This window comes from Lepus europaeus, chromosome 3 (assembly GCF_033115175.1).
Source record: "Lepus europaeus isolate LE1 chromosome 3, mLepTim1.pri, whole genome shotgun sequence".
NCBI lineage: Eukaryota > Metazoa > Chordata > Mammalia > Lagomorpha > Leporidae > Lepus > Lepus europaeus.
Window position 1 is genome coordinate 48,523,082 of NC_084829.1, and position 12,971 is coordinate 48,536,052.

Below are 12,971 nucleotides of genomic sequence, written 5' to 3' on the forward strand. Positions count from 1 at the left end.
TGCTTATATCCCCATCCCCTGTCCCAGTACATAGTCATACATTATCTTAAGTCTAAACCCATCCCCTGTCCCAGTACATAGTCATACATTATCTTAAGTCTAAACATAGTGAAAGAGCAGTACAATAAACCCATAAAAGCAGGGAGCTTCAGAATAAACAAGCCTTGACAGAAACTGGCCTTGTCAAACATCAGTGCCTTCACAGACACTTATCTAAGGCTCCTGGGAGATCGCATAAACAACCTTTTACTCCAGCACGTAGGCATGCAAGCAATCTTTACTCAGCACGTAGGCACCCCGCCTTACAAGCCTCCCACAGTTCCCCCTTTTTTGTCTTTTACAGCAAATGAGGTCTTATCCCCGATCAGGCCTTCACCTCATGATGTGCTGGCCGATCAAGGGGCGCCTGTGCTCAGGGATACTCCCATTCCGGTGCAATGAGCAAAAGCTCTCGGAGTGCTAAGGCAATATCCCAGATGAAAAGAATTCCTATCAGGTGCAATGGCACTATGGCCCCTGAGTGCAAGGACATTCTTTTAAGCTTCTTTAAACATGCTGAGCCAAACCGCGGGGGAACTGCCTGCCTCAATTGCGGCCATTGCTTGCAGGAGAGCAATTTTTTCGCGCTTGCGGCTCCGTACTAATCGGAAAAGAACAAAAAGAGTACACAACAGCCCTAATAGTAATACAGCTCCGAACAATCCAACCCCCACCCATTCTTTGAACCATTGTAACCCCTGTAATATATAATCAGAAAACCCTTTCAGAGTGACAACAGATGCTCTAGTTTCATTCAGCTGCAAAATCATGATAGTAAGATTTTGCTGAAGTTCCCCAAATTCCATAGACCAGTTCCCTGATAGATAAGACCCAAGTTTTCTTGACTCATTTAGAGAGGCTGGATATGGCGTAACACACATATGGTGCAGTCTCTGAACGCAACCTAGGCTGGTGACTTCAAAAAGATCTTCCATAGCTGCTTGCAGCAAGTCCATGCGTTTATTTAATAGTAGCACCCCCGAAGCCAGATGATCATTTATGCGTTCCTGGACAAATAGAGCGTCTGATGATCTTTTTACGACGTCATTAATAGTCTGCACAGTTTGGACAGTGGAAGCCATGGCCACTCCCGCCGTAACAGCCGCTGCGGCAGAGGCGACAATTGCCGTTACAATGGCTATAATCCCAAAGTCCCGTGGCTGTCGAAACAAGACTGCCAGAGGAAATTCCTCTGGGTCAGTCACTACTGGTATAGGAACATAGGTAGGTACACGCATTATTACCATAGTTTTCTGAGTTCCATTCCAACACTGGGTTAAATAGCATGTATCATTTCCTGCACATTTTATTATCATCCCATTATCTTGTTTATCTGTCAAAAGAAAAATAAAGGGAGGATCGACACAAACATGACTAGACAGGAGGCTCATATTATGCAAAGAATGCGATGTAAAGTTACTGAGTACGTGACTAGTTATGTTATAACTGCCACTAGCATTATAGAGGCTTATATTAATAGAATCAAGCCTTGCCAAAGGGGACAAATCCATACTAGCTCCACGTCTATTCCACAATACCCAGGAGGCTAAAGGATTGCCCGCTTTGGGTTTCTGATATAATTTGAATTTAGGAGAAAATTTATACGGTTCTTGGGTTTCTACACTTTCTGTGCAATCACCAAATCGCGGGGGATAGCTGAATTCCCGAGTGATGCACTTTGGTACAGGTCTAGATATGTTCCATGAAGCACTGGAATTGGTTTCTGTCTGTATTAAAAAAGGGACTGTTATGTTGGCTGTGATCAGGAGTGTAGTGACATTAGCCACGGTGCTATTACCTCCTCCTCCTGTTCCATTTGTGCTCCCTAGAGCAATCTTTGTAAGGGCCTCGAGCAACATTGGGATCGAGAGGTCAGGATTTAGATATTTAAAGGGATCATATATCCAACTAAGGTTATATGAAAGAATCTGTATACAGGGACTCTGCGAGTTCATAGAAAAACACAAGCTATTATAGAGGGTAACATTAGTGGCATTATATCGCATTTGTTGCATATTTTGTGGTGTTTTGCACGGTATTTCTAACTGACAGTCTCTAGTATACAATTGAGGAAACATCTTATCACTAGAGAACACTGGCTTAGGTATTGGCCATGTTCTCGCAATGGCCCACAGGGTCACATTCTTTGATATCGTCATGGGAAATGTCAACCATAGTCCCATCAGTATCCATGTCAGACGTTTCATTATCATGCCTCGTGTTCTCTTGTCGTTCCTCTTCTTTCTTATCTGTCACTCTCCTTGTCAGTCTTTCTGGAATCCAGATCGGGTCTGGTCGTTCCTGCGGAAAAACACAGATTGCTCCCCTGGATCTCTGTATCACAGGATCCGGGCCATACCATTTGTTATCTAGTACATCTTTCCACATGACCTTTTGACTAGTTTGTACAGGATTTTTTGTATGCCTCATAGCCGCTGATTCATTCTCTGTATTAAAATGTAAGAAATTGAGGGTGTATAATGCAATAGCGAGGCATTCTCTGGGGGTTGCATGGAGTGCAATTCCCCCTCTTTGTCTTTGCAATGTTTCTTTTAGGGAGCGATTAGCGCGCTCCACAATGCCTTGGCCTTGAGGATTATACGGTAGGCCAGTTTTATGAGCTACTTGCATTTGTGACATAAAGGTAGCGAAGCCTTTTGAAGTATAAGCGGGCCCGTTGTCAGTTTTTATGAGGGCAGGCTTTCCCCAAGCTGCCCAAGCCTCAAGACAATGAAGTTTCACCTGTGCTACACGTTCCCCAGACAAGGAAGTGGCATGAATGACACCAGAATATGTGTCCACTGAGACATGTACGTATTTTTGCCTACCGAATTCTGGGATGTGTGTAACATCCATTTGCCATAAGGATAAAGGTTTTAGTCCCCTAGGATTAACACCAGAATGTGGCGGATGGAGGAATATTGCACAATCTGGACAGGCCTTTACAATTTGCCGAGCTTGTTCTCTGGAGATATGAAAGTGCAAGCGCAGCGTATTAGCTGGAACATGATAAGAGGCATGAAAGTTTTTTGCTAGGTCAACAGAAGTCAGAGATACAAAGACACTATCACGGGTTGCAATATCTACCTTGGCATTAGTTTTACTCATAGGTCCAGGGAGGCCAGAATGAGCTCTTATATGGCCAATGAAAAAGGGCATACGTCTAACCAGGATAGCTTGCTGGATTTGTCGAAATATTGGGGCTACCGTGCTATGCGACTGTATATGAGCTACAACTTCTAGTGAACGGACAGCATTAACCACATATTGGGAATCTGAGATAATATTAATGGGTTCATCTGAAAATGTGCGAAATACTGTCAATACCACTAAGCACTCTACCACTTGAGGGGCGTTAGGGCGAAAATAAAGAATCACAGGCTCCGAATCAGTTGTAGCATACGCTCCACGACCAGTCTTGGAACCATCAGTATAAATAGTTGTCGCAGCGGGAATGGGTTTGCTCTTTGTAAGTTTAGGAAAGTAAACTAAATTTCGCTGCACAAAAGTTAATAATTTGTCCGCTGGCAAGTGATTATCAATTACACCTGAGAAGGCAGTTAGAACAATAGGCCAAACATTAGTGGTACCGGCAAGAGTCTCAATTTGCATCTGAGTATAAGGCACAATCAGCTCATCAGGATGTTTACCAAAATGCATTGTGCAAAACTTGAGACCCAGAAGAGCATAATGAGCTACTAATTCAGGATAATACCGCAATGTTCTTACACCCGCTGAATTACCATGTATCCACCATAAAGGAGCATTTTGCCACACCACTCCAGTAGGTGTAGTGGGCGTAGCAAGAATGCATAGTAGTAATTTTTTAGACGGATCGAACCTACATAGTTGGGCTTTACTAATGGCCTTTTCTACGAGTTGCAAAGCTTTAACGCCCTCAGGAGTAAGTTGACGAGGAGAGGCAATATCTGGATCGCCCTCCAGAATAGAGAACAAAGGTTGCAGGTCGTTTCGGGTCAGCGGTAAATATCCAAGTAGCCAATTTATGTCCCCTAGCAGCTTTTGAAAATCATTCAGTGTGCATAGGTTTTGAGTGCTAATGCAGAGCTTCTGTGGCCGAATGGAAGTTGTAGTAATTTTTGCTCCTAAAAATTGCACCACATCAGATTGTTGTATTTTTTCTGGGGCAATAGAAAGACCATATGCGTTAAGGCAGGAGGAGAGCAATGCAAAGGCCTTATCTACTAATTGCTGTGAATGAGCTGTGATAAGAATGTCATCCATATAATGAATGATATGGACTTGTGAAAACTGTTTTCGCACTGGTGCGATAGCCTGATTAACATATAATTGGCAAAGAGTAGGGCTATTAGCCATGCCTTGAGGCAACACTTTCCATTGATACCTTGCGTCAGGCATTTCATGATTCTCTGAAGGGAGAGTAAAAGCGAATCGTTCTCGATCTAAAGAATGTAAAGGTATGGAAAAGAAACAATCCTTAATGTCTACCACTAGCATAGGCCAGCCCTTTGGAAGGGAAGACAGAAGAGGCAGTCCTCTCTGTACTGGTCCCATCAATTGCATCTGTCTATTGACTGCTCGCAGATCATGCAAAAGCCTCCATTTGCCTGATTTTTTCTTTATGACAAAAATTGGAGTATTCCAGGGCGATACTGAGGGCTCTATATGTTCTAACATCAGCTGCTCTTGCACAAGTTCTCTAGCGGCGGCGAGTTTTTCACGACTGAGGGGCCACTGGGGCACCCACACTGCCTTATTCGTATTCCAGGGAATACGTAATAGCTTTTCCTCAGTGGCCCCTAGGAAAAACCCACGCCTTTGCGGTCTGTTTTTTGAACTAACTCCACCGGTTCTGATATACCCTGAAGATTTTTCCCTAACCCTTTATTGGGCATATATCCTTGTCTTGTCATGATATTTTTGCTAGTCTGCGAATACTCATTAGTCAATATGAGTTTCATCTGGGTTTGTATATCCCTACCCCATAAATTTATAGGTAAATCTACCACAAAGGGACGAAAGGTGCCTTGTTGTTTATCGACTGTCCAGTGGAGTTCCTTAGAACTTATTTCTGGAGCCTGTCGATATCCCAATCCTACCAAGTCTTGAGAGGCATGCTGCAAAGGCCATCCCTTTGGCCAAAATTGTTTACTCATAACGCTACGATCTGCTCCTGTATCCACTAAGCCTGAAAAATGTTTACCCTCCACCTCTATCTGTAACATTGGTCGGTCATCTAATTCCATGCTTAGACATGCGAGATCGATTCCTGTAGATCCAAAACCAGATGCGCCGCGGTTATGTGACCGGGCGGGGTATTTTTCATGACCTGATTGCAGTATCAGAAGTTGTGCTACGCGATCACCAGGGGAAATGGAAATTACTCCAAAAGGGGAGTAGCACATTACTTTAATAACACCCTCATAGTCAGGATCAATTACTCCTGGTAAAACAATTAACCCTCGTAGCGTTGATGATGACCGTCCAATGATTAATCCTGCGGTATTCTTTTCTAATGGGCCCTGCATGTCTGTATCTATTATCTGTACTCCCATGCTCTGTGTTAATACCAAGCCGGAGGTGGCACGGAGGTCCAGCCCTGCGGAGCCCGCGGTTGCTCTGTGGACTTCGGGGGTGGCTGCATGGAAGGTTCCTGTAGTGCCCCATATGCTTTCGGGCCCTGGGGACGGGGGCCCCGATATCCGTTTTTTGACTCCTTTTCTATTGTCTCGAGGGGTTGTCCGTTAATGTCTTTTACTGACCTGCATTCATTAGCCCAATGCTTCCCCTTTTTGCATCTGGGACAAGTGCCAGGTTTTTGTTGCACAGGATTGTTATGCTCCTTTTGTTCTTTACAATTTTTCTTAAAATGACCAATTTTCCCACACTTAAAACATGCACCATTATTGTTATTACGTTTTGTTGCAGTTAAAATAGCAGCAGCAAGCCCAGCATTAGTTAATGGTCCCCCAATTTCCCTACATGCCTTCAACCAGGCTTCTAGCCCTTTTCCTTTCCATGGAGTTATGGCTCGTTTGCAATCTTTAGTAGCTTGCTCATATATAAGCTGCTGAATTAAGGGCATTGAACTCTCCACGTCCCCAAAAATTTTTCCGCTGCTTCCATCATTCTACCCACAAACTCTGAAAAAGGCTCATTGGGCCCTTGAATAATTTTTGTTAAATTCCCCGAGACCTCACCTCTTTTGGGTAAAGTCTTCCAAGCCCTGAGATATATATCATTAATCTGTCTGTATACTTCAAGGGGGTAGCGAGTTTGATCAGCCGCCCATTGTCCTTGTCCTAAAAGCATATCTGCTGTCCAATGCGGCTGACCATCCCGCACATTTTGTCTAGCCTGTGTATGTGCAGCATCGGTAACAATGGATCTGTAATCGAGATATTGTCCCGTGCTGAGGCTGCCTCGTGCAATCTCAAACCAATCTGAAGGTGTCATAGCATTAGTGGTTAATCGTCCTAACAAAGTTAAAGTATAGGCGGCATTGGGACCAAATTGGCGAGCGGCCTCCACTAGATCTTTTAACTGTTTATATGGTATAGGCTCATGAAATCGGCGTTGAGTTTGTTGTTCCTCAAATACCGGGAAGGCTGATGCCAATTGGGCCCACGTTTCCCTTTTAATAAAATGGCTGCCTTTACTGTGCATAACATAAGGGGGAGGGCGCACGCTAGCAGCCTGAACTTTATTATCTGCGCCCTGTTCCTCAGTCTCAGTGAAATCATCATCCAAATTTTCTTCATACTGCTCCTCTTCTGCCAATCTAAGATCTTCAAACTCACTTAAGGCGGGGTACAAAGATGCTGAAGGTTTTTCTTTTTCTGAGCTCAAAATTTTCTTCATTTCCTTGCGAGATCTCTCATCTTTTACCTTGCCTTTTCTTTTGGTATGTTCCCTCTCCTCTGTAATACTTTGTTCCGACCAACTATCCTGCTGGTCAGCTAGTGCTCTTCTCCCTTGTTTGATAATTTCCACATTTTTACCAGTTTGTAAGCAGGAATGTACCAATTTCCAAAACGGAAGAGTTCCTGCCCTAAGCGACCCCTTTTCTTTAGCCTGCTCCAAATCCTTTCCTAATTTTTCCCAACATTTCAAATTAATATCTCCAGTGTAAACAAACCAAGGGGCTTTCCTGTCTATATCTTCTAAAATCGTCTTTATTGTTTTTGTGGAAATTTTTAATCCCCTTTCTTTTAACAATGCTTGTATGGGATCCACGAAATTTTCACTTTCATGACTATTGGTAGTACCCATATCTATGATTCTAAAAGGCACTGTTTCCTTTTACTCTGGGCCGCACACAACTTTAGAACTATAACAGCGAGTATTAAAACAATGATAAGAGAGAAGGCAAAAATGATAATAACCAGGAGAAATTCTTCTAACATACCCTTCCTCGACGTCGACCCGTCTCCCATGTGAAGTTCTGGATCTTACCTCTCCAGTCGTGCAATGTTACGCGTCTGGTTCGAGTTCCCGGGTTTCGGCACCAGCTGCGGCGAGCCTTGACCAGCAAGGCACAGAATTAAAGGCACGAAGATCCTTCTTCGATCACGGTTTATTGAGACGCCACTCGGTTGTCAATACAGATGTAGGCGGAGAGGCACTGAACACATTTCTCTCACTGCTTATATCCCCATCCCCTGTCCCAGTACATAGTCATACATTATCTTAAGTCTAAACCCATCCCCTGTCCCAGTACATAGTCATACATTATCTTAAGTCTAAACATAGTGAAAGAGCAGTACAATAAACCCATAAAAGCAGGGAGCTTCAGAATAAACAAGCCTTGACAGAAACTGGCCTTGTCAAACATCAGTGCCTTCACAGACACTTATCTAAGGCTCCTGGGAGATCGCATAAACAACCTTTTACTCCAGCACGTAGGCATGCAAGCAATCTTTACTCAGCACGTAGGCACCCCGCCTTACAAGCCTCCCACAAGAAGTGCTTTACTCAAACCCTACCCCTTGCATGCCGGACCACCATGACTGCAGATTCAGTGCACCCTTTCCCCATCATGAACCTGACTCTCACTTTTCATCATGTACTTGACATCATGGCATCCCCTAGCTTCTAACACATGCTTTGCAACCATAAGTCCACCATATGCCATGAAACTCATAGAGATCACCACATGCACTGTAGCTCCACACAAAATTCTGCCTCTTAATATTCAATTAAGCCCTACCCTGGGTACTATCCCTATGCTATAAAAGAATGACCTCCAATCTTGCAAATTACAGCACTCAGTTTCTCCTGAGATTGCTCATACTCCCATCAGAGTGTGTATTTTTCTTTTGGCTCTAAATAAATCTTGCATTCCTGCTTCCCCCTTTATATCTCTCTAGAGAAAGGCTAGCTTGGCAAGGGGTGGTCTATCTCTCTGAGCCCCAACTTCCTGCAACAGTCAGACCCACCTGGGTAGTCTTCCTAACTTAAAAGTCAACTGATTTAGAGCCTCATTACTTATGCAATATTCCTATTGAGATATAAGGTAGCATGATAATGGGAGTAAAATCCTTCATGTTCACCGACCTTTGGCTTTTGTAGTTCTTGCATAATACCAGGCTAGGGGAATTAAATCCACTGAAATTTTTGTCTACTAGAGCACTCTAATATCATAACATCCTCTGAAAACTGTTGCTTCCAAATATTTCTTCAACAGACTGTTGAGAGTTCTGCAACCTCCATATGCCTGACTTTTTTCCTCTAGAGGTTAAGTGATTGAGGGCTTGGCTTGAATATCTATTGGATATTTGGCTGTTATAATTTTTAGATCTGTCTTGGTCACTGAGAGTTCATGCTAATGGATAGATAGGTGACTTCCTTTGATGCTACCATGGTTTTTCTATTCATGTGCTCTATATGCAAGCACTGAAGTATGTAATGACAAATGCAATCTAGAGGAGACAGTTTATCTATTTGGTTATTTGTGGCACTAATGAAGTAAATGTATACTAATGATCCTTGATATGTATGATACAAATTTCTTCAATTTTGTGCCCACTTATATAAGTCAGTCTTTATGGTTCTTTTCCATATCACCTTATGTTGGGCTGAGTTTCCATATCACCTTGTTTTGACTTTCCAAAAGCTATATATACATCATAATCCCTAGAACCTGTCTAAGTTAAAATTTGGGACAATAATCTTTCAGATATACTTAAGTTAAAGATCTTGAAATGAAGACATCATTCCATATTATTCTTGTGCTCACGAAATCCAATGACAAGTATCATTATAAGATATATACAGCAGAGAAGACAGAATGAAAGACATGAGGAGTAGGCAATATGAACACCAACATAGAAATTGGAGCAATCTGACCACAATTAAAACCAACACTTTGACTCCCAACTTCTGACCCCTATGTGAATGCATTACTTTTGCTGACAGTCACCAAGTTTTAGTGACTTTGTAAGCCATTCCTAGGATCTAATATTTTGTGTTTTCTTGAACTTCCAATATTTTGGGTTCCTGAACAACAGTCAAGCTACTTATTTTCACAAAGAGTATATTATCCCAACCATTATTCTGTCCTTAAGAGAATTTTCAGCATCATTGCTAAATGGAATGAAAGTGAAGCTATAATCCATCTTCCACTATATATGGCTCAAGCAGTAGGACCACTTTTACTGCAACCATGTCTTGTTGTATACCTGCTTTGTTATCTAGTTAATGGGTTAGAGTATTATTCACAAATTTTAGAACCTGAGGGAATTTACCAGGCATTATTTTCCCTTCTTAGTAATGAAGGTGTTGGATTCAGCAATGTATTATTTATTTAGAAGTGATGCCCTAACATTTTATAGGTCACTGATCCTTTACAAAATTTCCCATGGAAACCCTTGAATATAGATATCTCCCAATCTCTAGAAATATCTGTATCTTACTAAAGCTTCCAATATACCTTTTAGTTGGTGCTCATGTTGTTCTAATGAAACAGTTTATTCAATATACTATTGAAATACAGATAATTCAGGTCTAGACATCCCCTCAGATAATGTGACACTGGCAAAACAATCACAAAGCTATGGGAATGAATGTAAATGCATTTGGTTATTTATCCAATGTCAGTGCAAACTCTTTCTGATCCTCCTTTCTGATAAGTATGGAAATAAATACATATGACATATCAATGACCAAATACTATATAACCCAATCTATGTTAATTTGCCATAGCAAAGATAATATCTGACATAGGGGCTACAATGGTTTGTTTTGTCGTAGTTCACTCTCATTGTACATGTTCTGCCTAACTTTTATGGTGGTCAGACTAGTGAATTAAATGACACTATGACTGGCAAAACTTTTAGTACATGCTTTATATCTTAAAGGTTGGTATTAATCTCTATTATAACTTCAAAGATATAATATATAATAACTTCAAAGATAATTTCTGATTTAATATCTTCAGATAATACAGTTGATTAGAATCTTGGCAGTTTCAGAATTTTCCATTTTCTCTTCTCCACTAAAATAGTCCTAACCCTACACACTGATCAATACAAAGTTATTTTTACTAATTACTAAGTATGTGAACTTTGGTTATACATATGGACCACCAGCCAGAATAATTGACCTATTGTACCCATTGAATCCAAAGTCAATTGATAAGTGGTACTTAAGCCTCCCCTTTGAGACTGAAGTCATACTGATGCCTTGGTTTCCTGGCTAACAGTGCCCAGGTCCTTTGTCAATCAGTCCCCACGATATTTGCTTATTAACCTTTACCTGATGTACAGTCACCCAAGTCAATGGTCTTACGTGTCTTTGGGGGGATGCTGTGGAATCATTACCCAACCTATCTACTTGCTGTGATATTGTAAGGATATTTCTCTGATAAAGGCACTAATACTTCAGTCAGTGATTCCTTGGTCTAAAAACTAAATACAGTCTGGAAACTGATCTGAGAAAGGAGTCATGTTTTTATTGAGATGTCTGTACTAAGCCTCTGTATTACTATATGATTTCCTTTGGCTATGGAGATGGAGTGGCATAAATGTTGGCTGCCAGTATTACCTATCTGTGTAGATAGTCAAGCTCTATTAATTATTTCTACAGCTTTCCATGAATTATGCTCATCAACTGACTCTTTGATTTTGCTAGGCATTGCCATAACTGCACCTACTTCATTTCTTTGGGAGAAACATTATGATTCACCTTCTTTTGTTTTGGTTTTCAATAATATATGTTGTAAGCAGAGGCCCATTAATGAAACAACATCTCTCATTACAAACCCCACACTTTCTTGCCTTAACCATATTTATTGATCTGTTTCCCAGAGGGAAGATGCTATAGATCTGAAGGAGATGTGTATGTCCTGTATAATATAGGCTTTGATTTTGTTTTCAGGTAAGCTGAGAATTCAAACCTTTGATGGGAACGAATGGACCAATTTGCGATCTCAATGATACACACTGATGTTGGTGTTATTCTTCCTTGCATCAGGGCCCTTCACTTTTTAATTAGAGACCCTCCCTTGGTCTGACAGAACTATTAAGATTGAGAGATAAAAACTTTCCAGGGCTCCTTTTAACATTAAGTGATGGGCTGCATCCCAAGCTTTTTCAGTCTTCTGCTTGCAGTTGAATATCTCATTAAATGCTGTCTAAGAAGCTTTCTCCTCTTCATTTGTTATTAAGAACTCTGGGCTAAAAGAATTGTATATATACTATATATCAAATGCTGCTTCAAAAACTTCTCACTATAATTTCTCCCACATTTCTCAAACACTTGAGACATTTCACTTGCCAGTTTTTTCCTTCTATTAGATATATCATCCCAGCTAGCCTCCAGGCAAAGATATAAATTGTGGCACTACCATCTGCTATGAGTTGTTCATACTGCATTTTCATCAGTGGTAGGTCTCCTACTGCTGGTGAGCTGGAGGTCAATCCAGCTCCAAAATCCTATTTTCAGACATATTTTGTAGACTATTTCTGGGACCAGGTTTCTCAGAGAGCAGATTTTTACCAAGAAATTTGCAAGTAGGGAATTGTGTAGGGAGTGCTCTTGAGTTCAGCCCATTTAGAGTGGTAAATGAAACAGAATTGACTGAGGTATTAAACTGGACTGTGATAAAGTTGAAACAGCGTTCTTAGATGATTATTTGGGGATAACTGGAGATGAGATTTTTGCAGTTGACCCCAATAGGAGTGAGACTTCATTTTTCCCTGAATCTACAAATTAAAACCTTGAGTGGGACCGGTGCTTTCAGTCAAAGCTAAGTGCCAGAGAAGTACTCAGCAAAAGCTATCCACTAACCATCACTTCTGCAGCTGCCATGATGAGTAATGTAGACTTGAAGAGGAAGAACTGCAGATGTATCACATCCACTACAATGATAGTCTATAATCATAATAAATGATTCCATTTTCTTTGTATTCTGTCTTTTAGTATCTCATACACACTTTCTATAATCTCACTTTCTATAATCCCTATTGATATAGCCCAAAGTTTAGACCCACATACTCTCTATTATCTCAATGTGACATTTTATCATAATTTTTAAAATATGCCACCAGGTTGTAGACAAAATATTTGTGTTGTAACAAAATTCATATGTTGAAACTCTAACCCCTAATGTGATGGTTTTTGGAAATGAGGACTCTAGGAGGAAATCAGGGCTAGATAAGTTTGTGGACCTCGTAAGATTAGAGAGAAAGATCTCAATCTCTCTCCCTCTCCCTCCCTCCCCCCCTTCTACTTCTACTTCTCCGTCTCCCTCTCCCTCTCTCTCCCCTGTTTGCATACACTGAGAATAGAGCATATGAGGACACAGTAGGAAGTCACACATATACAAACCAGGAAGAGAGGTTTCACAAGGAACTGAATTAGCTGGCACCTTGATCTTGGTCTTTCCATTCTTTAAAACTATGAGAAAATAATTTTTATTAATTTATTTGAAAGATATGGAGAAAGAGCGA

At 41.1% G+C, this 12,971-nt stretch overlaps 1 protein-coding gene across 1 annotated transcript; it reads right to left on the bottom strand.

The window, feature by feature from the left end:
- Positions 1–536: 536 nt before the first annotated feature.
- Positions 537–7,973, bottom strand: LOC133756534 (endogenous retrovirus group K member 7 Env polyprotein-like). Its single transcript, XM_062187205.1, has 2 exons — positions 7,477–7,973; positions 537–2,340 (listed from the first exon to the last, which is right to left on the bottom strand). The coding sequence occupies exon 2, from the start codon at positions 2,250–2,252 to the stop codon at positions 537–539; it is 1,716 nt and encodes a 571-aa protein (XP_062043189.1). The 5' UTR covers positions 2,253–2,340; positions 7,477–7,973.
- Between the last annotated feature and the right edge of the window lie 4,998 nt (positions 7,974–12,971).